Source organism: Alternaria metachromatica, assembly GCF_023757995.1.
Source record: "Alternaria metachromatica strain BMP 0045 chromosome Unknown scaffold_17, whole genome shotgun sequence".
In the NCBI taxonomy this organism is placed as follows: domain Eukaryota; kingdom Fungi; phylum Ascomycota; class Dothideomycetes; order Pleosporales; family Pleosporaceae; genus Alternaria; species Alternaria metachromatica.
In genome coordinates, this window is record NW_026055508.1 from 698,100 (window position 1) to 721,798 (window position 23,699).

At 54.6% G+C, this 23,699-nt stretch overlaps 9 protein-coding genes across 9 annotated transcripts; 7 read left to right on the forward strand and 2 right to left on the reverse strand.

The window, feature by feature from the left end:
• Positions 1-389: 389 nt before the first annotated feature.
• Positions 390-2,192, forward strand: J4E83_007235 (uncharacterized protein; the record flags this gene model as incomplete). The annotated part of the gene is made up of 3 exons (XM_049334140.1): positions 390-595; positions 811-1,819; positions 1,875-2,192. 3 exons carry the CDS (start codon positions 390-392, stop codon positions 2,190-2,192), a joined length of 1,533 nt encoding a protein of 510 aa, XP_049186951.1.
• Positions 2,193-2,745: 553 nt separating this feature from the next.
• On the forward strand, positions 2,746-3,972 carry J4E83_007236 (uncharacterized protein; the record flags this gene model as incomplete). Its single annotated transcript, XM_049334141.1, is given in 2 exon segments — positions 2,746-2,751; positions 2,770-3,972. 2 exon segments carry the CDS (start codon positions 2,746-2,748, stop codon positions 3,970-3,972), a joined length of 1,209 nt encoding a protein of 402 aa, XP_049186952.1.
• A 1,051-nt stretch (positions 3,973-5,023) lies between these two features.
• On the reverse strand, positions 5,024-7,958 carry J4E83_007237 (uncharacterized protein; the record flags this gene model as incomplete). Its single annotated transcript, XM_049334142.1, has 4 exons — positions 5,024-6,052; positions 6,102-6,932; positions 6,985-7,682; positions 7,733-7,958. 4 exons carry the CDS (start codon positions 7,956-7,958, stop codon positions 5,024-5,026), a joined length of 2,784 nt encoding a protein of 927 aa, XP_049186953.1.
• Positions 7,959-9,119: 1,161 nt separating this feature from the next.
• Positions 9,120-10,598, forward strand: J4E83_007238 (uncharacterized protein; the record flags this gene model as incomplete). The annotated part of the gene is made up of 2 exons (XM_049334143.1): positions 9,120-9,613; positions 9,674-10,598. The coding sequence occupies 2 exons, from the start codon at positions 9,120-9,122 to the stop codon at positions 10,596-10,598; spliced, it is 1,419 nt and encodes a 472-aa protein (XP_049186954.1).
• A 361-nt stretch (positions 10,599-10,959) lies between these two features.
• Positions 10,960-12,477, forward strand: J4E83_007239 (uncharacterized protein; the record flags this gene model as incomplete). Its single annotated transcript, XM_049334144.1, has 3 exons — positions 10,960-10,965; positions 11,158-11,163; positions 11,242-12,477. 3 exons carry the CDS (start codon positions 10,960-10,962, stop codon positions 12,475-12,477), a joined length of 1,248 nt encoding a protein of 415 aa, XP_049186955.1.
• A 1,966-nt stretch (positions 12,478-14,443) lies between these two features.
• On the reverse strand, positions 14,444-15,276 carry J4E83_007240 (uncharacterized protein; the record flags this gene model as incomplete). Its single annotated transcript, XM_049334145.1, has 3 exons — positions 14,444-14,736; positions 14,844-14,983; positions 15,128-15,276. The coding sequence occupies 3 exons, from the start codon at positions 15,274-15,276 to the stop codon at positions 14,444-14,446; spliced, it is 582 nt and encodes a 193-aa protein (XP_049186956.1).
• A 331-nt stretch (positions 15,277-15,607) lies between these two features.
• J4E83_007241 (uncharacterized protein) lies at positions 15,608-16,741 on the forward strand (the record flags this gene model as incomplete). Its single annotated transcript, XM_049334146.1, has 1 exon — positions 15,608-16,741. The coding sequence occupies one exon, from the start codon at positions 15,608-15,610 to the stop codon at positions 16,739-16,741; it is 1,134 nt and encodes a 377-aa protein (XP_049186957.1).
• A 2,887-nt stretch (positions 16,742-19,628) lies between these two features.
• On the forward strand, positions 19,629-20,128 carry J4E83_007242 (uncharacterized protein; the record flags this gene model as incomplete). Its single annotated transcript, XM_049334147.1, has 2 exons — positions 19,629-19,634; positions 19,664-20,128. 2 exons carry the CDS (start codon positions 19,629-19,631, stop codon positions 20,126-20,128), a joined length of 471 nt encoding a protein of 156 aa, XP_049186958.1.
• Positions 20,129-22,335: 2,207 nt separating this feature from the next.
• Positions 22,336-23,570, forward strand: J4E83_007243 (uncharacterized protein; the record flags this gene model as incomplete). Its single annotated transcript, XM_049334148.1, has 2 exons — positions 22,336-22,721; positions 22,781-23,570. The coding sequence occupies 2 exons, from the start codon at positions 22,336-22,338 to the stop codon at positions 23,568-23,570; spliced, it is 1,176 nt and encodes a 391-aa protein (XP_049186959.1).
• Between the last annotated feature and the right edge of the window lie 129 nt (positions 23,571-23,699).

Sequence of the window (23,699 nt, forward strand, 5' to 3'; positions counted from 1 at the left end):
CCTATCAGGCAACAGCAGTTTGCTGCTTGCGCCACTACCCGAGAACCTTCCACGGCTTGACTAGTGCTTGAGTCAGGGCTCGCGTACTTCGTCTTCAGAAATCGAAATCTATTCTATCAACTCTTCACCACCCCGGACTACTGCTCATCAGGAAAAATCTTCGGACGCCGGGTGTTGGATAAGACGAGGACGTATTCGCTCGATTCTAAGCGAGTGCAGTGGAATCAAAGAACCTTCGCATTCTTCACGCCATACTCCAACTAGCCAGCGTGCACTATCAAACATACCGGACTCTGGAGCCTACATTGTCGCCAGATCTTTCGATTCACTCATTCTCATCATATCGTAGTCTGCAGGCTGATCCAGGTTTTTCCCCGCCCGAGGTGATCATGGCAGACTCCATCACGCAAGACTTCAGCCACATTGGTCTTGGGGAAGAGCCGGCTGACGGCAAAATGCCCACTCCAAGGGCTGAGCTCGAATCTACAATTCAAGAGCTAGTGGCGCGTGGCAACCATCTGAACGACGAGGTCGAGACGTACATTGCGGCAGTTCTTGAGAAGCAAAAGGTCGGGAAGGTTTACAATCCAGTTGAGTACGTCTATACGATTGCAATGATATAATCATCTAAACGAAGGCTCCCGACTTCCCAGATTAAACCTCATATGACCCTGGAGGTGTTGGCGGTGGGTTTGCTTTCACATTCACAGTATACAACATAGCGTATACCTCCAGGGGAGGTTCTTCTGAGAAGGGGTGAGCTGCTTCGTGATTAGATTGGCAGCCTCAGACCATGACTAACTGTACTAGATATCGGAATCTTCGGAATGACATGCGCAACGAGCTAGCCTTCCTACAGAAGATCGCAGGGTCGTCAATGGATGAGGAGAAGGCCCGACACTACATTGTGTCCTCAAATCTTCTCTACTACGAGGCACTATGGGGCGCAGCAAAGCGCTCAATGGGAATCCAAAGCTTCCGCAAATACTTCTTCTGGGACCGTCACAAAGCTCCCGCAGGGAAGAGTACTGCAAAAGGAGTCAGCCTAGCAAAAGGAAGCCAAGGCAAGAACAAGACTTCCGCGCTCGTCGATATCGTTGCAGAAGAGGGTGCAGAGTGGATACGGGTATCAACCGTCTCGGAAAAGCGTATTCTCTTCGATCTTGCGAAGTTGGGTTGGGTCAACGACTCGGACTCTGAAGATGACGAAGATATGCCGCCTCCGCCGGAAGACGACGATGACGACGAAGACCAAATCGACGTGGTGCGAAACGCGCGAGGTCTTGCAAGAGCTGCGCGTGCAAATCCTATTCGCGGTCGACCGCCCAAGGTGCGGTTCGTCCTAACGCGAATCTCGGCTGGGAAAACACCAGCTATCGATATGATTATCAACAAGATACGCGCTACGGGTGCGATAGTACAATGCGGAGACGACATTCCACCCGCGCACTCCATAGACGCTGTTCTACCGCGCCTTCTTATCGATCGATCCCGGGCTTTGAGCGATACTCTAAACATCGACTGCACTATTCTACTGGCCCTCATATCCGACATTTCTCACAAACCATGCCCCATACTGGACTGGTATCCAGGCGAAGTGCGCGCCCAGATCGAAGAGGAGGCTCAAGAGCACCTGCTACCGACCCATCTATACCCTGCCATTGGCGCACATCCCATGGTATGCACGCGCGAAGCAGCCGAGCAGATGAACCTGATAGTGCAGACTCTGGCGACTGATACGGAGAAGACAAGAGCGGACCTGCTACTTCGACAAGGAGACTGCGAGTCGTGGTCACAAGAGAAGCTTGTTGAAGAATGGGTACGTCCTCTCCCATCACCCCACCACCACACGATACCCAGCTAACACCCCCCAGGCCGCACTCTCCGACTACCCCCCACCCCCCAACTTTGCCCTCCCCATAACCGTCAAAACCCCCAACGTCGACACCATCACCGACAACCTCCCCAGCACCGCCACCGCCGTCGCCGCCGAACTCGGCCACCTCAATAAGTCCATCTTTCTCTACGGCTGGGCCGAGAGCCTCACTACCCTGAGCGCCAACCGCGGTCGCGCAAAGCAGATTGAGCATATCATCAATGAACATGGGCTTAAGGATGGCGAGGCTGGGCCGCATATCTGGCTGTGTGGTGAGTCGAGAAGCTTGATTGCGAAACATGGGAGGAGGAAGTAGGTGGTGATGTAGAGCGGCGGCTGAGTACTGAGAGCAGGTGCGACGCGCGCGTTTCGCAAGCCAAAGCCGGGATCGGGCACGCCGGAGGAGATGGATCAATGGCGACGCGGATCGAGAGGTGTTAAATAAATAGTTGCTGCGATTGCGTCCGGGTTACGTCTTGTATGAACAATCTAACTTGGATGTATCGTGGCATGTCTTGGTTGATGTTGCTCAGGTGTCTATTTGCCGGGTACGTGGGTTGTTCCTTCCGTTTTGGGCTAGGTCTGTGCTGCGGCGTAGCATCAACATTGATTAACAAGGGGCGGTCGCGATCTCTCAACATTTCTTACAGACCCATGGTCGTCCGTTTCTAACAACAGCAACGTGAATATAACCAGAAGACATGGGCGCTATAATTGAGGGCAAGCAAGATGGGCCTCCCCCAGTCCTCGGGTTTCCTTATTACTACTTACTTATTTGTCCGGAGCTCGATCAATACCATACACTTTGCAAATACAAAGACGACACCCCGAAGTTATTTGAGCGGAAAGATGAGTACTGGTTTTACAACATGTTTGTGAACCCACGGCCCCAGCACTACTATCCGCCCAGTGGAGACCTCTTCGAGCGCCTGCCAAACGAGATAATTGACATGATCTTCGATTACATCCTCCTTCGCGAAGAAGTTGACTGGGAAGCACTCGGCTACGAACGCTGGCACAGCCGCCCCTCAGTGGAAGAGTTCAATCGGGAAGACTTCGTCGCATTATCCCTCTCGTCTGCTCGCTTGTGGCCACTCGCCTTAGCCCGTATACACTGGACCTATCAGAAAACAAACTGGGTAGGCAAGAAAGTCGGGTTCCACCATGAAGATTCAAAGCTCACCGCCGATCAAATGCGGAACTATGGTGTGGAAGACACACCCGTCTTAATCAATGGACGTCAGGAAATGAGGTCGCAACAGAAGGTCAAAGATCGGAGATGGGACCATTTCAGGTGCCGACCACTATATGATTGGTGCTCTCTCATGCGCCCCATGCGTGGATACCAACCCGGACGAGGATTGAAGATGGCAAAATATGAGCTGACATTAAGACGGGGGGATCGGGACAAAATCGAGCGAGATCTTGGTCGGGTCTTTCCACGAGCCACAGACAGAGAGTGGGTGCTTCGCAACATCACGACTAGACAATACGTACGCTCGGATCAGTTGCAAGAGCCAGCCTGTCCAGCACCAGATTGGGACTCACTACCCAAGTTCCACGAGCCAGTACTTCCCAGGATGCAGCGACTCTACCGCGAGCTGTCGGAACAGGTGAGGAGAGTTCCGAAGGATAAATCGCGACCACTACCGGAGAGTGACCAAGCGCTTACTTTGGCAAACATATTTCTGGTTCTCACGTGCAGCAACCCAGAGTGTCCCTCCCCAGGACAAGCCTTCAACTTCTCAAGTGGCCCATGGGCTGGGTGCGCATTTGAAGTCGTTTCACTGGACGACCATCTGCTGTCTCAGCGACGAGAGTCAGAGTCAGTAGAACAACTAGACGAGGCATGGGTGAACGTCAGCAAAGAAGTAGTTGCGGATGTCGCCAACTTGCGTTTTTGTATTCGCAGGTTGCAAGAGATGAGGCATCAGGGTCACGAGCGATATTTCCGCAGCCACGACCCAGCAGTCAACAAAGCATACTGGGACAACTTCTGGAATAAGGTCGAGATGACGAGAAAGCTGCATCGGCAGTGGGTGAAGACATGTCCGCCTAGACCTTGGATAGATGAGAGCATGTATGCGGAAACGTAGGTAGTCGAAGTGACCGAATCAATCCCACCTTCACTTTCACCTTGCTTCAATACAATACAATAGGAAAGAGATGCTTCCACTCAACCCTATCATAGTCTGCAAAGCTATTGTACACCTCTATTCTGACAGCTCTATTGTACCTCCTGTCCCTCCTCAGGGTATCAAAACCTCGCCGTCCGCTCTTCAAAACCAACCCCAGACACCTACAACACCTTCCACTCTCTTATATCTTGCTCCCCAAAAACCTTGACATCCTCCTCGCACCCCCAAAACCCACCTCTCCACCACCCAAAAGTAGCTGGACTACTTCCTCGCCTCACTCCCGCTCACCAGAATGAGCCCCCACTCCCGCCTCTGTCGCCGCCTAACCTGGCACCTCTGCCGCGCGCGCCGCCAGCTCGAGCGCCGGCTCAACGGCCCACCAGCCATGCAAACGCGAAGCCGGGTCGCCGGCCTGTCTTCACCAACACAAGCACCAACACAAGTCACACCCGCAACACCACTTACCCTCGGCGGCGAAACCGGCACCCTCACCAAAAAGCCCCCCACCAAGAAACAACTCCTCGCAAGCTCAAAGCGGCTCGGCAGAAAACGACTCGCGCTGAAGCGCGTGTTGGAGAAGAAGAAGAAAGACATGGATGAGGAGGGGAAGAGGACGTTTGGCATGGGGCAAAGGATTAGGCTGTTGAGTGTGCTTGGGCCGAAGGGGGAGTTGGAAGAGTTGGAAGGGAGGAGGTTGGTGCCTGTGCAGCGGAAGGTTATGACTGTGGAGGGGATGAGGGTGAATAGGGAGGGGAGGAGGGTGGGGAGGAGTCCGTTGGGGAGGACGTTGTGAGGGGGGGGTGGGTGGAGGGGAGGGTGTTGGGGGGATGTCTTCTTCACAGGGAGTGTTTGGGGGGAGGGTTGGAGTGCTGGTCGCGCAGTGTATTCCTCAAACGTATATTTGGTAAGATGATTGGAGCGCTGGTCACTCCATGTATCCCTCAAACGTACATTTACTCCGACGAAGGAAGCGCAGGTCACTTCACATCGTCTCCCGGCTCCCTACCATCTACAAGTTCAACAACACGCTCGCCAACCCCATTCCAGCACCCCACGCCGCACCAACACCCAGACCCCGCTTCTGCGCCTTACCCTGATACTCCGGCATACCCGCCCCAGCACCAAAGTCATACTCGAAGCTTCCATTGAGCGCAACAGGGCCCTGAACACTTCTTCCGGTACCAAGAATAGTAATGTTCTTAACAACACAATCCGTCGCGTATCCAAAGTCACCGTCCATGCTGAACTTGCCGTTGTCGTAGGAGAACGTAATCATGGACGTAGACGGCTGCTCGATGCTATCGCCGTCGTCGAGGTACAAAGATCCGCTAGCCTGGTTCGTAGCATTCGGCGCGATCCACAAGACAAAGTCCTGCTTCCGCAGCTCGGTCGTCGTGTTTGCGGATTCAGCGCGCAGAGGGATAATGGAGCCGCCGCGGACGTGGAGGGGGATGGAGTCAAACCCGATGTCGGTGAGGTCGATCATGCTTCCGTTTCCTTGGATGCGCTCGCCGGTCCAGTAGTCGTAGAAGACTTCGTTGGGGAGGTAGATGGATACACTGGTGGAGTTTTCCTCCAGCACGGGCGACACGAGGATGGCGTCGCCGTAGAAGAATTGGTATTCGAGGGCGAAGGTGTTGGGGTCGGTGGGGTAGTGGAACCACAGGGGGTTTAAACTGGGTTCTCCGGTCGTGGTCTGGCGGTGGAAGGCTGTGTAGAAGTAGTCGAGTAGACGGTAGCGGACGGCGATGGCGTTCTTGGCTGCGGCGGTGGTCAAGGGCCAGCGGTAGTACTCTTGGTCGATTGATGTGTCGCCAGCGTGATTCCTCATGAAGGGGTAGAAGGCACCGAGGGTTGCCCAGCGTGCGCACAGTGTCTCGGTCGTGTTGCCGGCGAAACCGCAGATGTCAGGTCCGACCATGGGGATCTGGAAGATGGAGTTGAAGTTCAGGATGCCGGCAATGGAGAAGCGGTATTGCGTCCATTCGGAGACGTTGTCACCGAGCCACTTTCCGAGGTAGGTACCTAGACCGACGAACTAGTCTTTCGTTAGCTGCGGTGTGATATGATGACATGTGAAGACTTACCGTAGAGCGGGTGATGATTAAAGGACGACGTTCAGGACGGCGCATGAGCATACTCTTGTGCGAAGCAATCGACATCATCGAGCCCCAGAAGTTGTGGGTATCATAATGGTACGTTCCGTCATAGTTCTGGATGTCGGTGTCGAGGGTCTTGTTGCTGATTGAACCAGCAGCGTTAGCGATCTGGTACTCCGGGTTGATCAAGTCACGACCAGGAAGACCGGGGTGCGCGGCAAGGTCTTCGGTGTTGTTGGAGGCTTGACGCTTGGAGTTGGAGCGCTTGCTGAGAGGCGAGCTTGAGCGAGTCTTCAGCGTGGAGTTGGACTGAGGCTGGAATCCTGCTGGGAAGCCAGGAATCTGACGGCCGTCGGCAGAGGTGCGGACTGGCGGTGGCTCAGGCGGGTTCTTGGACTCTTCAGAGTAGGCCACAGGGTCCTCGCAAGGGTACGGGCAGAAGTTGGCAGGCTCGTTCATGTCGTTCCATAGACCATCAATGTCAACACCGGTCGCAGGGTCGAAGAACTCGGCAAACTTCTGGTCCCAGTACTGCTGGGTGTTGGGGTGGAACCAGTCGGGGAAGACAGTTGGGCCGGGCCAGACAGCGCCTTCAAAGAAAGAGCCGTTCTCGCGCTTCTGGAAGACATCGAGCTCAGCACCGTCGTTGTAGCCATCGTAGTCGCCACTCCAGACGGCGGAGTTGACCATCATGATGTAGTGCTGCTGATGAGCATGGAGGTAGTCAACCACCTCGCGGACGAGTTCAAGAGGGTAACGTTCTGGGTCCAGAGTGAACAGGCGACGGAGCTCCATGTAGTCGATGTCGGTCCACATGGTCTGGGCGTGTTAGCGAGGATTTATAGATAATATGTCGGGATATAGAACTCACCTCGAGGGGAATGTCGGCAGCGGAGTAGTTGGCAACTACCTCAGCAACTTGCCAGACATCACGGTAACCGTACTTGCATTGGTGAGAACCGAAACCCCAGTACGGCATCATAGCGGGAAGACCAGACAGCGCAGAGTACTGGACTGCGACTTCCTTCGGTCCAGGACCAGCGAGGAAGTAGAAGTCAAGAACACCGCCTAGAGTGTTGTACTCAAGGAACTGGCCCTCGGAGTCGTCGATCTTGATGTCCATACCCTGGGAGCTGGCCAAGAAGACACCGTGAGTGCCGTTCTCGCCGCGGTGATCAAAGTAGATGGGGTGAGCTCCGTAGAGGTTGGAACCTTCTGGGGTACCGTAGGCATCACGGTTCCAGAGAGTGCGGGTGTAGTTGGTGGTGTTCAGATGGAAATGGTCAGTCGATTCACCAAGACCGTATAGGTTGGGTGAAGGAGGCAGAGCAGTCCTCAGGCGAAGGTACTGTGACTCAAAGACGAGCGATGCAGCGGAGGTGTCGAAGAGAGTCTCATTGGTCTCCTTGCGCTTGATGGCGAACGAGAACGGGCTGTCGGTCCATGTGAATGACAGGGCAGAGTCCTCGGGACTGACACCCTCGTCATCGGGAGGACGAGGCCAGACAGATTCTTGGATCTGGAAGACTTGCTCTTCAGCATCGAAGATCTTCACGTGGAGGCGTTCGGCTGTAAGATTGGTTAGCACCAATAATGATTGTAATGGTTGGAGAACGCACCCGTCTGGTACTCGACTTCAAGCTTGAGGTCAGTCAAGTCGTCGCCGTAGACATTGCAAGCGGTGCCCGCAAGCGTAAGGTCCGCGGTAACCTTGGAGCCATTATCCTGAAGGTTGCTAGCAGTGTACCCAGGGCAAGCTTCAAGTGATGAGCTTTGGCGTTGAACCAGCGAACTTGCAAATGCAGATACCGCCGCCCCAAGAGCGAAAAGGCCTTTGGTGATCATGGTGCCTGAAGGTATTGAGAAAGCCAGGACCGTGTTGGATGCTGATCGTCCGAGGGAACCTTTGCCTTCTTATACTCGAGCGCGTGCAGCCGTGTGTACTAGTCCGATGCACTGCAACAACAAAGCACGCATCGTGATCTCGGTTCAGACTTACCGTTTGCATGGCTAGGATAGGCGGATATGCACCCAAGGCGCGCTCCCCCGCAGTACCGTCATCATGGAGGTCGGACTTGCATGGCTTGGCAACGATGCGAGGGCCAGAGAGGCAACATAGCGGGGTCATTGGTTCCGCAGATTCACGCTCTGGAGAGCTTGTTTACCCGGAGAGAATCCCGTTTGGGGTTCGGCTGGCATGGAGGACATACGAGGCGCATAACTCTGGGGTAAACGATCAGGTTTGTTTACGCGGGTGCGAGGCGCGACGCACGGCGGCTACGCTGATTCGATGGAAGTCGGGAGTGCGAGATGCCGGTCCGACATGTGGTGCCGGCGTGCCTTCGCACTTCCATCGCCAAGCAGACGGCTGAAGAAAGCCAAGACAAATGGTAAAGTTGGTGACATGTCGTAAGTCTAAAGTTTAGGCGTCGAGTTCTATGATATGTTCTAAATGTTTTTCCCGAAGTTGAACAGCGCTTGTGATACCGACCTTGCTGGCTAGCGGACAAGCTTGTACCGGGCGAGCATGTCGGACCGGGCGTGTGGTCTCAGCTACTGCATGGTCAAGTTTAATCGGGAAGGACCACACGAGCGGATAGAGTTATAGCATATCCCATGAAAGATACCTGGAACGCTTTATTGGGTATGTAGAGGGCGGGAACAGCAGGCCGCGTTTCTTGAGCCCTAGCTAGGTACGTCGGATTCACCCTGTAAGAGCAACTCGTTCTGGGTAAAAGGCGGCAACACGGAGCGCGCGAACGTCTTGTATGGGAGACCAGCTTCAAGGACTATATCACAAACCGTACTTGGAGATGTAGACACCACTCTAGATTATCACATACAGAAAAGCGTGGCCATGTAGACTTCCAACAAGTGTTTGGGGTGGATGTTCCTGAGATATCTGGACCATCTACGCGCACGGACGGAGACTAGCGCGCCTCTGGCCCAAGACCGAAAAGTTGACGAGCGCGACAGCAACAACCTCCAACACCACTCCACGTCACCATGCTTTGCGCAATCTCTGGCGAAGCTCCCCGCGAACCCGTTGCCTCGCGCAAATCGGGAAATGTCTTCGAAAAGCGCCTGATCGAGGCGCACATCTCGGAACACCACACCGACCCCGTTACTGGCGAAGACCTCGCGACCGAGGACCTCATCGAGCTCAAGTCGCCCAATGTCGTTACCCCACGCGCCCCCAGCTTCACCTCGATACCCGCCATGCTCAGCGCCTTCCAGAACGAGTGGGATGCCCTGGTACTGGAGACACACACGCTCAAGCAGCACTTGGCGCAAACGAGGCAGGAGCTGAGTACGGCGCTCTACCAGAACGACGCTGCGACACGGGTCATCGCGCGCATATCAAAAGAGCGAGACGAGGCGCGCGAAGCTCTGTCCAACGTCACCGTCAGTGGAGGCGGCGGCCAGGGCGATGCGATGCAGGTGGACGGCCAGGGCCTGCCTGAGGAGCTTGCCGCCCTCGTTGACGAAACACAGAAAGAGTGAGTCTTATCCCCCCCGAGATTACATACCATGTGAGGAACCCGACTAACGCACCACAGGCTGTTCGGCTCGCGACGAAAGAGACCTGTACCCGCCGGCTGGGCTTCTGGAGACGCCATCGCGAACTACGACATTGCCAAGACGACCGACTCGCTATTCCCAGGCAGCAGCTGCATCGCTGTCAACGAGGCTGAGCTGGTCCTATTCGGTGGAGCTGATGGTACCGCAGGCGTCTACTCGCTGGCCCAAGGCAAGGTTCTGGAGACATTCAACGCTGGCGGCGCCGTCACTTCGACAGCATGGTGGGGAGAGCGCGCTCTCATTGGCACTTCGACAGGCACAGTCAAGGTCTTCTCCAACGGCGATGAGGTTGCCCAGATCGGATCACACGCTGGTGCCGTCACATCCATGTCGCTACACCCCAGCGGCAAGATGCTCGCTACTGCCGGCGCCGACAAGCGCTACGCAATCCACGAACTCACTACCTTCAAGACCGTTTCGCAAGTCTACGTCGAAGCGGAAATCACCTGCGTCTCCTTCCACGTCGACGGCATGCTGTTCTTCCTCGGAAGCTCCGACGGCAACATTCGGATATACGACATCAAGACTGGTGCCAAGATGGCTGAACTCGAGACTGGCGCGCCCGTTGCGGATCTGAAGTTCTCCGAGAACGGAACGTGGTTCGCCGTAGTACAGCAGAATTCCTCCAGCGTCGCGATTTGGGATATCCGGAAGCAGGCAGCAATCCACACATTGGAATCTGGCAGCCCAGTCACCAGCTGCAGCTGGGACTACACCGGCACGTTCCTCGCGATTGCCGGCACGGGCAGCGTCTCTGTGCAACAATACACCAAGGCGTCGAAGAGCTGGGCTGAGCTGGTGAGGAAGGCAGCTCCAGCGAAGGACGTCGCCTGGAGTGGCAAGGCCGAGAATGTAGTAGCCCTGAACCCAGAGGGTGGCTTGGTTGTATTGGCAGCAGTTTGATGTATTTTGGGGCTTCAGGGGTGACTTTTGAAGGCGCAAAGTTTTGTGACAGGGCAGGCAGATGTGTACATTGCCTGCTATCTCATCAGTGTGTAGAATCAGGAACTCGCGGATGCATTTAGGCTGGGGGTTTTACGACCAAAATTTGAATAAGATACTACCACATGCTGTAAAACACTACGTCACGATCCATCTCGCACATGCAAGAGCAAAACAATGCGCTTTGGTGAAGGGGCTGGGTCGCAGAAGACGATAGAAACGGACAGAACAGCGGTCTATAGTCATTGTTCGATTCCAATCGACGGTGAAGGGTGATGGGTGATTTTGGATTTGACGTTCTGGCGTTTGTCATACTGCCCAGATGGATGTTGGAGCGCCACCACAGTTTCGCCGAACTCAGCACCCCCAACGGCACGAGACGGGCCCAACCTTCCCCCTTCGACACTCGCCGGTGCTACTATCGCCCGCCGCCAACCTCACCACGCACCCCGCAACCATCACCAGCCTGACATCCGGCATGGAAGGCGAAGGACGACCGAGTGGGTTCACGCACAGACAGCAGAAGGTGAGTGCCGTCGGCGGTAGTACTGATGGTAGGGTAAACAGACGCTGACCACGGCTGCTGCAGCGCTCACATGCACAGATGGACGGCGAGCAAGCGTCTGCCTCGCCTGCCTGGAGACATGGCTCCTTCCCCGACAACCGCGAAGCTCCCCCAACCTACCACGGCCTTCCCTTCGGATACGATTACGACGATAGGCAGAGCCCTGCTAACGACATCTACGACCCACCCGCCCGCTATCATTTCGACCGCCCGCCCACCCCGACCTTCGAGTCTGCACTGCGATCGCACGCCCGCCCGCCCATCGAACGCGCCTCCTCGAGCGCCCAGCACTCGCATACCGCCGGGTTACACCTGCCAAGGTTGGGCAACATGGCGTCTTCGGCATCCAGACGGTTCGCGGGCGATGGCTTCGATTACAGGCGGCCGGCTGGCTCGGCAAGTCAACACACAACAGCGTCTGTCGATCTGACGGGGGACGACGAGGACGATGTGGCTATCGACCTGAGCCAGGACGACGACATCATTGACTTGACAGCCGATGATTCGGGCGACGGGGAGAGTCACAATGGCAATAACCCACGCGAGCAACAACAACAACAGGACAGAGGACAGCAAGAGTCGCATCGCGGTGGCCGTCACCCACGTCGTTTGCCAAGGGGCTTTGACATCATCATCGACCTCGACAATGGCGAGGAGGAGTGGCACCCCGATCCACCGGCGCCGCAACCAAGCTCGCCCGAGATCGAGTTCATTTCTTCGCGCACAATACCCGGTCACCGCCCCGTTCAACCAGCCGACGGGAACGACTCCGATGGCGAGGATGTGCGGTTCATACGGGCGAACGCGTTACCAGAGGCAGAGGCACGGAGACGGCAGAGAAACGAGCAGTTGGATAACGTCATGGATCTCTTTGGAACTTTGAACGGCCGTTTCACGCACCTCCGAGCCCAAGTCGATCGATTCCACGAACAAGTCAACCGGACCGCAAATCGCTTCCACGAACCCGTCGCCCCTTCCCGCAGCGCCTCTCGGGGTCGTGCGCCGCACATCCGAGTCGGCGCATTCCAAGCGCCCAATTTGGATTTCGATATCATAGGCTTTGACATAGGCCCACGGGTACGCGAAGCACCGCCCCCTCCAGCTACCTACGATGCGCCACCACCAGCGCCGGAGGGTTTCACGAGGAGTCCGGAAGAAGAAGGAGAGGCGCTTATATGTCCCAATTGCGAAGAACAGTTGTGCGTCGGCAGCGACGAGATCAAGAGGCAGGTGTGGATTGTCAAGGGATGCGGTCATGTAAGTCTCAGCTTGTGACGGACGGCACGACGACGAAACTAACAATGTGCTAGGTATACTGCGGCGAATGCACAGCCAATCGATCGGCGAAGCGCAGTGCCAAAGGCAAGGAGACGCGCGCAAACACGAACCCTTTCAAGGTCTGCGTGGTCGAGGACTGCGATAAGAACGTGTCCCATAAGAAGAGCATGATTCAGGTATTCTTGTGATCACGCAAGTTCAAGAGATGGATAACTTCAGTGGACCTTCTGTCTCTGCTTCCTCCAGGACATATATCTCGGCTCACAGTCATGGTTGGGTGTTTTGACGATACCCTTGCTTGCATCTCTCTCTCTCTCTTATCATATCTATTCGCATTTTGTTTGCATTTGCATAGCATGGCGTTTTTTGCACGGATGTTTTCAATTGAATTTACATAGGGTACTAGTACCTACGAGCGGTCGATTCTCTGAGCGTGCCCTATTACCCCCGGTGAAATATAAGAAGAGCGAGATGAGGAATGACCGGTGTAATTAGTATGCGAGGATTTAGATGAATCTGCGATATGGATAATTCTGACTCGAGTGCTTGTGAATATTGATGTGCTACGTGTCCCGAATATCTTGTTCATTGCGATGATGAAGGTCATGGGCGCTCACGTCGAAATAATGTATGATGATCTCATCCCACGTGGATGGGACCTCGGGAATCCGGCGCCAAGAACAAGGGTCCTCAGGTACGCGAGACCGAGCTGCATGCGAGAAAAGGGCAGCTTGCTACATGCTTCCCTTGGGCCTCAGGCACACACAAACCCCGTTCACCTCACTTCTAACTTTGTTTCAAATCAATTGATCACGATTGCGTACGAAGATGTCCACCAAATCCAAAACATCCCAGGCTGCGCGAGCCGCGGCCCCCAACGACCAGCGACCCACCAAACCATCCGGAGGAGCGAAGAACGCATACCTCATGCTGTACAATGCCGTCTCCGCCGCACTATGGGCCGGTGTACTGTTCCAGACCGTCACGATCGGTGCGAACGAGGTGGTGAATGCACAAAAGGCGGGAGCGTTTTTTGGCAAAGGCGATTGGCTCACGGCGATGAAGAGGGGGTTGGGCAGTGGGAAGGTGTATGGGAATTTGGAGGGGTATACGAGGGGGGTGCAGACGTTGGCGGGGATGGAGGTTTTGCATAGTCTTGTCGGTATGTCTAGGAGGATGGTGGAGTGAATTCTACTGGCCTCATCAGCCTTGCTAATAACGTCTTCTCGGCCGCGCCCATGGGTGGGTGGGGGAGGCGGAGGGGAGGCGGAGGGGAGGCGGAGGGGCGGTGGAGGGGAGGATGGTGGATTGAATATCAGTACAGAATCTTGCTAACAGCGTCAACAGGCCTCGTCCGAGCACCCCTTCTGACCACCCTCATGCAAGTCGCATCCCGCTTCCTCCTCGTCCACCTCATCGCCTCGCCCCCCGCCTTCCCTCTCTCGACCCGCCACTCCCCCGCCTATAGCACTATGCTGCTCGCCTGGAGTGTGACGGAAGTAATCCGCTACTCCTACTTCGTCTTCTCGTTGTCTGGTGCCGGCGTTCCGAAGCTCTGGACTTGGTTGCGCTACAACACGTTCTTGGTGCTTTACCCGCTCGGTATCTCGAGTGAGTGCTGGTTGGTGTACCAGGCTATCCCTTTGGCTAGTGAGAGGAACGAGTTGTTTGGGTACGCGCTTTGGGCTATACTGGCAATCTATGTCCCGGGAAGTTACATTCTCTTCTCGCACATGTTGGCGCAGAGGAGGAAGATTGCGAGGCAGAGTAGGGTAGCTTAATGGGTGATTGGTGACGACGAAGCGCGGGAGAGAGATGCATAGGCAGTCAGACGGAGAATATACACATGGAATAGGTCAAGCCTGTGTTTGAAATGCAGCAAAGATACAATGCTACGTGCGATCGATAGCCCAAGTTGAGTGACTCATTCGCCGATTACATCGATCCATCGTTTCATAGATGCTTACTCCTTCCCCCCTTCCTTCGGCCCCGTCTGCGCATTCCTCTCCCCCACATCCAAAGCAACCAAAAACCTACTCACGCAGTTATACGCCGCGACCGTCGCCGTAATCTCCACAATCTCCTTCTCGCTGAACCCCACTGATTTCAACTGCTCGAACACGCTGTCTGGCACACGCACGTCTAGTGTCATGGCATCCGTGTATGCCAGTACAGCGCCCAGCTTCTCGCCTAAGTCGGCGAGTGGTTCCCGCGGTTTGGAGTTTAGGACGGCGAGGACTTGGGCTTTTGTGACATCTTGTTGGGGAGTGAGTAGGTGTCTGGGGGTAGAGGAGTGGGGGTAGAGGAGAAGAGGAGAAGAAGAGAAAAGAGATAGGGTAATATGGTAAAGGGGATATAAGTACCTTCAGCTGATTCGAGAATCGGCGAATGAGACTCCCATTCGTACCATGCCTTGTTTAGAACTGCAACGCGGCAAATGGCTGTTTCGCGGATAGATGTGGGAAGACTGGTTTTCGTGCGGATGGAGCCGAGGAATGAGTTCCTGGTCATCTCCGTCAGTTCGCCGCATTCCAAAGTGGATGTTTGATTGGAGTGTGAATGGCTGTGTTATGCGCCCGTCCATCGTGTGTGGACTAGGTAGGACAGCATGACATGGAAGATTGGAGCATGATGCTTTGGAACTTACCACCCGTCCGCGACCGGGGGAGCATGGAGCAATGTCCGGTCTAGAGCTATGAGGCCCTTCTCGCCTCGCCGTTGTCTGACGCGCTGCTCGACGGCTTTGTCTTCTTCGGAGGTGAAGTTCGGGGGGTCGGGGACGTAGGGGAGACGCATTGTGAGGTTGGTGAATCGATGAAATGTTCCTGTAATCGTGAACGTCTTCTTGTCGACTTATATAGATAAGGACTCAGTCTGAGTCAAACGCGTATGCTCCTCTTCGTCGAGATCGAGATGAGTCAAGCTACATGCTCGTCACCACATATCCCGAGGTCGGCAATAGAGCTGGAGCCGTCGGAACGCATTCCGAACACTCAGCCGGCGGGGGCGAATCACAACTCTCTTCGCTTACCTCTTATCGATAACGAGACTTTCACCATCCTTTCCCACCTAGTCCGATGACTGTCGCACCCTGCTGTAAACAACATTACCAACAACAACAAAAACCATGGCGCCCAATTCCAAGCTAAACGCAAAGCGCAAGGCGCAAAGAGAAGGAACGCAACCTGCGAAGCCCAAAAAACCGGAAAAGCGTCTGGCGAATGGCGCTAAAGGACCGGGCATTTCTTACATCCCGATTGAACTCCAGCAACTTTTGTTGAACATTTTCCGCAACTCGTTCGCCGAGAGGATGAGCGCGGATATTACGCCGCTGTTGCAGGAAGTCAAGGGCCATCTTTACAAGCGCGACTTTGCGACTGCGTTTGGGAAGAAGGAGTATTTGGAGGCGTATGCGGCGAGGTGGAGTCCGAGTCGCGCGTTGGGATATTTGGATCTCATGTGGGAGTTGAGGGACGAGCTATGGGTTGATGAGGAAGACGAGGAAGAGGATCAGGAAGCCAAGACAGAGCAAACCAAGCCGAAGAACAGGAAGATTGTGTGTTTGGGTGGTGGAGCGGGCGCGGAGATTGTGACGTTGGGCGGCTTGCAAAAGCTCATGTCTACCACGTATTCACAAGATGGAGAAGACGTAGATGGTCCGAGAGGTCATGTGGAAATTACCGCCATCGACATCGCCGACTGGAGTGTGGTCGTGGAGAACCTCGCCAAACAACTCACAGTCCCGGCCGAGCTGTCGAAATACGCATCCGCCGCTGCAAGAGCCGCAAACGTTCCACCTCTTAACCCAGAAGACGTCACTGTACGATTCAAGCAGCAAGACGTACTCTCAGCCTCAGCTGAAGAACTTTCCTCGCAACTCGCCGACGCAAACCTCGTCACACTCCTCTTCACTCTAAACGAGCTATACACAGCATCACTCCCCCTGACCCAAAAGTTCCTGCTCCTAATGACATCGATCCTCCAGCCCGGCGCTCTCCTCCTCGTCGTCGACAGCCCCGGAAGTTACTCATCTGTCACGCTGAACGGTGCTGAGAAGAAGTACCCCATGCAATGGCTCCTCGACCATACACTGTTGAAGCAGGCCAGCGGGAATTTGAATGAGCGCGGCAAGGAAGAGATTGTCAGGTGGGAGAAGATTAAGGAAGATGATAGTAGATGGTATAGGTTGGATGAGAGGTTAAGGTATCCGATTGAGCTGGAGAATATGCGTATGCAGGTGCATCTTTATCGGAAGTTGTAGGATTAAGATTACGTCTTGACGCTTGTTGCTTGGTGCTGAGTTGCCATCTCTCATCATCCCGCTGGCCCGATCCAAGAAGGAACATCGACCAGTCGAGCCTCTTTCGTGTCTTCAGTACTGCTTCTCGGCCAAGCCATTCTCCACCCGACGTGCTGTATGCACTTAGCGCCTGGCCGATCCAACCAAACGTGCCTCATGACAGACCTCACACTTTCTATAGTTGGCGGAGCATTCCTCGCAGGCTCGGCTGAGTGTGCGTGAGCGCATCTCCATCTCGTTGGATGCATATTGCGGCGCTCGGCCTGCGAGAAGTCGCTCGTACCCGTCGCACGTCATCCGCGCACTCAATCCTCCGACCAGTCGCCCTAAAAACCAAGATCACAACCCCCCCCTCCCTCTCACCCACCCCTAACCTCCGTACAACTCCACCCCCTCTCCCTCCCCCTCCCCTGCCCATAAACATCCTCCGGCCTCCTAATCCCACTTCCCGAATCCACCCTATCCATCTCCATCCTCATACTACTCCTCGACAGCTCCTTCGTCACAAGTATACTCTTCAAACTATGGTTCTCCTGCACACTCCGCAGACTGATATCGCTGCTGCTTCCCGGGCTGAGCTTGGGTGTCTCTCGTAATCGTGTCTTTTCGTAGCGGCGGAGCAGGATGGCGATGATGGGAACCAGCAGGAGGAGGCATACGATGGCTATTACGATGCCGATTATTGCGCCGGGACTGAAGCCGTCGCGGCGGGAGCTGCCGTTGGGGATGGGGATTATGGCTGGGGGGGCTTCGGGGGTGAGGGTTGTGGTGGGGAGGGGGGTTGGTGGCATTGTGGGTGTTTGGTTGGTGTTGTTGTTGTGACAGGTTGGTGGGTTCTCGAGTAAAGAAGTTGGAGATGCGAAAGCGTTGTGTTCCCAAAATCGGGGAAAGAAGAGACACGACGAGGGTCCAATTAAGGCTTATTGTAACGACAGTATTGCAGTGAGCCAAAGTCCAGAGTATGACAGAAGAAAAGCGACAGGGACTACTTTCAATACCGAGAGAAAGGATATGCCAGGCTGTCAGTCCCAATAGCAAGAACATGAGGGGTTTTCATGCCACGAATAGCACCCCATTACGCCTTATTGTCACCTTCCAGAACATCCTTCAACTATGCCTATCCCGACCAAATCGCGGCATCCACTGACCACAAAGGTGTGAGGACAGCCTAGCGCACCCCGCGACCCTCGTTGTAGCGATTAGAATTGGCTGCAAGGCAAAGTTAGTGGCGTTTACACACAGCCAATCACGTCTCGTTGGCTGCCGAGCGTGAGCCAGAGCCGCACGCCGCCTCGCCTTGGACAGCGTAGAACTGCGCTGAAGGATCAGGGTCTACAGCGAATAGTAGGCGGGAGGGGTAGAGGGGTAGTGATGGCCCTTTTTGAGGCGCATGTGGAGGGACGTGGGGACGCGGTTTCGTTGGACCGGAGGTGCGCGACGTGAGGCTTGCGCAGGTACGGGTTTTGGGGGAATGGGATGAGATTTGGTGAGGGGTTGACCGCTTGTGAGGCGCGTTTAATGAGTTTGCTGTGTGGTCACGAGGGAGTTGTGGGTTCCAAGGTTGTTGTTGCTAGGTGCCTGCCGTGCCTGCCCCTTGGTCGTAGGCGAGGCGACATGCTGCCCCTCATCAGTACCTGTTGTCTCGGTGTACTCTCATCCTCTGACAAACGTCTGCTAGGACACAACATCGCGCGGTCCTTCCACACCGTACATCGCATGTCTTCTGGACGTGGTCTGGACGAAGCTTCACGTCGCGGTAACGGTGTCAATCTGACTTGTGTTCGATCGTATGTCTCGCGACGCGATTCGCGCTACCGCAACGCAACCCTCAGTCAACGGCTGTATTGCGCTGGTAGTACTCTGACACTCATTATGGAGCAAGGAATCATACTGTATTCTCTTCATCCTCTTTGACGATTGCGATACGTACCTGTCGTCGTGTTCTCGAAGCCAACCTCCCCGGCATCACGGAAGAGACTCGTCCCGATGGCCTGCGCAGCTTGTCGCGAGAGGGAGTCGGAGAGAGCAGTCCTCCAGGGATTGACGTATTTTCCAGTGCTCTCCGAAGATCAAAGTATGACGACGACTTCTGATGGGAGAAGTAGTCGACGCAATCCAGGAGTGCGAGTGCGAGACCGACAGCGAAGCTCAATACGCGTATGCACGGTTCCCTGTCCCGTATCCTTTCCGATACGCGACTTGTGCCCCCAACCTGACGTTGCCGTGCGCTTTGCTATTCAATCGGCGGACATTTTATTGGCCAAGAATATCGTTGAAACAGAGGACCTGGGGCTTTTAGATCTCGCGCTTCCGCGGATCGACACCGGAAGCATGGCTGTGCGCCCTTCCCGGCGTGCATCACCTAGGATGCGGGCACTATGTTGCTATCTATCTGGTCTTGGTTGCGAAGCTGGTACCACAAACTAGAGATACCTGTTACGCGTATACCATACGGACGAAGGTGTTTACTAATGTTGCTTTTGGAGCTATCAATCCTGGGGTCTTCAAGAGACATATAAGACATGGCTCCATTCTTGTCAATCGTACTGCAACAACAGCCTACACAGCAACTCGATCCGCTTCGTGACTACCATCCGTTCATCACCACTATCTTCCATTTCATCATGAAGTTTACCACCGTCTTCGTCGCTTCCGCCGTGACACTCGCTTCGGCAAGACCTCAGTACGATGCCGCACCTGCGGATCCTCATGCTTGGATGGCGGCGTCGCCAAACGACTGTATGTATACAGGCTCTTATGTGGAACGAAGATCTAATACCGATATCCGTAGTCCGCGGCCCATGCCCGATGCTTAACACCCTAGCAAACCACGGCTTTCTTCCCCGCGATGGCCGTAACTTTACCCAAGAGAACGTAGTCAAGGGCTTGAAGGACGGCTTGAACTTCAACGCGTCTCTCGGCGCTCTTATGTGGAAGCAAGCAATTATTGCCAATCCGGAACCGAACGCGACCTTCTTCACTCTCGAACAGCTCAATGTCCACAATGTCCTCGAGCACGACGCCAGCCTGACGCGTACCGATGCGGCATTTGGCAACAACCACGTCTTCAATGAGACGGTATACAATGTATCGAAGCAGTGGTGGACGGAAGAGGTGGTCACAGCTAAGATGCTGGCCAACTCCAAGATCTTCCGTCAGTTGGAGAGCCGAGCAACGAACCCAAACTACACCTTCACCGCTTCTACCGAAGAGTTCAGTCTAGGTGAAGTCGCAGCGCCTATCATTGCCTTTGGTTCTCTTGAGGAGGGTACTGTCAACCGCACGTTGATGGAGTACTTCTTTGGTGAGTTCACCCAGTGCTTGCAAACCCGTCAAGCGCAATGTTAGACCGGGAGCTAACGTTGAAGCAGAGAATGAACGTCTTCCCAATGATTTGGGCTGGACAAAGAAGTCGGACGAGATCACTCTCATGAACATTCTAGCTACGACAAGTATTGTCCGCAACGCGACGAGTTTGCTCACCGGTGGCAACACGGCCGAAGACTCACCTCACGGCAAGCGCGATATTCATGGTGGGATATTCTAAGATGGCGGTCTGTGAAAAGGTTCAGGATGGACACCACATGTCAGAAGTGTCAGCTTTCGAATACGGCGCGTTGTCGGTCTTGCTGCGCGCATATACCGCACTTGTATGTTGCTGATAGCGGTCAAATAGATACTAAACATACATTGCATTTTCCACTGTACGCTCTCTTCGCTCGTGGCGCGTAATGTCCGTCATATCGTAAGGTCGGACTCGCAGTGGTCTAACAGCTACACGCCGAATAGGACATGCTCGCAGCAAGACCACCGACCTAGTTACGCGTGATACGTGATCTTATATTTCCACTTTTCTTTGCGGAGCTTTCCCAAAGCGCGCTTGGAGTGGAGTCGTGGTATACACTTAGCTAAGCCTTCAGGTAACTACCACGTCTCGGCCTCTTCTCACGGAGTTCGCGACTATGACGCAGCCTATACATCTTTCGAATTCATACACCTCGTTTCCACCACTATGCATAGCTGAGGGTCATGTGCAAGAAGCACCTGCCAGCGATGAGGAAAGAATAGCGCGAGTCGTATCGAGCGCTTGCGACAAGGGACGGTCGCCGAGAGCGAGCTCAGTAGACCCATCAACACCAGATTACAGTCCAGATGAGGACACTTACCTTACCACCACAGCGCAAGTTCCGTGGCGTGTAACCTCTCCTACCTCATTCTATCGCGACGTACCAGGATCGCTCGAAGGCTGGCCGAGCGCGACGAACCTATGGCCAGCTCGTGGCTCTTCGCTTGCAACACCACCCGTAGAGACGCCATCCACCGTGGTGCGTCGTCGCTCTTCAACGTTCGCCACTGACGACCCGGACGAGCTTGACCACTTATCCACACCACCCAGGACACGGTCAAAACAAAATGAAAAATCGCCAGTCGACGATACACAGGAATGGGACCCTCAAGACCCTCATACGTGGCCGATAGTATATCTACCATTTCACCTGACGCCCAACGCAAGCGTACCGTCGCACATCGACGAGATGCTTGTTCACGTACACTTCAAGGGCCTTGGGGCGAGATTGCTGCACAACTTGCTGTGCAAAGCGAAGGAAGAGATGAAGACGGAGGAGGAGAAGACAAGCATCGGACATATGGCTTTCGACTTCTGGCCTTTCAACTTCACCCAAGATGGATGGTGGAAGGGTATTAGTGGGATATCTCCGGAAGATGTCGATGCGTGGAAGGTAATGCGACAACGAGATCAAGATTGTGGGCTTGGAGGCGTGGAATACGACGGTGAATGAGCGTTCTCCCCCTGCCAGCACAAGGTACGTGACGCCGCACTCTGTTAATATCGAGTTGTTCAACAGGCATTAACACTGGCGTTGGGGGCAGCACAAGATCTGGACTAGCTTGGCGCATTCGGCGGCCGCCATTGCCGCTGGTCGGCCATCTCAGATTACTGAACACTATCCTTCAACATCACTTCACCACCACACCATCACCTGCGCACGACTCGCAACAGCACGTACGGAGATCCATGAATCGGATGTACAGTCCCTCGGTCGAAGTTTCCCCGGTACTACCTAGTCGCAATAAAGGTCTTCTGCACCAATGTCTGCATAGCGCAAAACCTCCTCTCACTTGGCGATGTTTTGAAACTCCGTCTGTGCGATCCATCAATCACATACCCACTCGCATGCGCCACCACGTGCGACATAAATAATTACCGCAAGCGAGTTGTGGGGTACAGCAGAGCTTGCTCATTCGGGCGTCTGTGTTACCGCGTCGAAGGTTGCACGAAGCGAAGAGTCGGAAATTTAAGGCATTGGTGGAGCTTCGACGGCGGCGCATGCTCATCTATTACATCTTGGCGACTGACACGAGAGGTACAGTGGTACGGACTCATGACATGCGACAAAATCATGGGTTCGCGAGATGCCACGGAGATTGATTTGGGAGTATATAGAGTCCGTAGCTGTTCGTTGTAGGAATGGAGAACAACCTTGGCCTAACAGTACCTCTCAATACCCATCTTATTCATCATACTACTTTTCGACATGCGTTCGCTTAGTTTCGCGGCTGCTATCGCTGCGCTATCTGCTTCTGCAAATGCCAAAGACATCTATGTTTCGCCAACAGGTCAAGGGACGGGTACCTCTGCCGCACCCTTTGGCTCAATCCAATCAGCCGTCAACGCTGCTGCGCCTGGCGATGTGATCCTTCTACGGGCTGGTACATACAAGCCAACGACAAACATTCAGATCACCAAGAGCGGCACCAGGATCCAGCCCATCACTCTCCGTTCCTTCGAGAAGGAGAAGGTCATCATCGATGGCGAAAGCATGCCCGGAACGCCGTACGCTCTAGACGAGTCTTTACCGAACAAGGAGCGCGGTGCTCTCCACATCGAGAAAGCGAACTACTGGAAGTTCTACAACCTGGAGTAAGTACACCTATCTATCTCCGCACCCCGATCATCCTGCATACTAACACAACGCCCAGGATTATCAACGGTCCATACGGTGTATACGCCCGCGACGCGTCACACAACCACTACGAACTCCTCACCACCCACGACAACTACGAAACCGGGTTCCAACTCCAAGGCGCCTCCTCCAATAACACCGTTGTATACCTCGACTCCTACCGCAACCGCGACCCGCGCAAGAACGGCGAGTCCGCCGACGGCTTTGCCTGCAAAGAAGGGTCAGGCGAGGGCAACGTCCTGCGCAACGCGCGCTTATGGGAGAACGTCGACGACGGTCTCGACCTCTTCATGTTCGGCTCGTCCGTCACGCTGGAAGAGGTATATGCGTGGGGCAACGGGTTCAACCGATGGGACTTCAGCTCTTTCGAGGGAGACGGTAACGGCTTCAAGCTCGGTATCACGGACAACCCGCCTGCCAACCACATTGTGCGCAACTGCATGGCGTTCTCCAACGCGAAGAAGGGGTTTATTGATAACGGGAACCCTGGTAGCTTGACCGTCGAGCGCAACACCGCGTGGAAGAATGGTGATGTGGGCTTCAATTTCCGCAGCTCGAGTTCGACTATGAAGAACAATATTGCTGTTTCGAATGTGGGTAGCTCGCAGGTTAGCCTCACCGCGTCGGGTATCAAGGCTACGGGTAATTCGTGGCAGTCGGGTAGCTGGTCGGACGCTAGCTTCTTAAGCGTAGATCCTGCTACCTTGAAGAAGACAAGAGGTGCTGACGGGAGGGTTCCGAAGAGCGACTTTCTCGTTCCGAAGAGCGGTGCTGCTATTGGCGCAAGTACGCAGTCTGATGTTTGATCTTTCGTTTGCGCACTAGATGTCGTGCTCGTCGCGATGTTTTTCCCTTCTCGTTAATAGTTATTGCCGTCTGCTTGTACATATGTTCCTTGCTTCATTGCATTCACTACCTCAAACGCCCCTTTGACG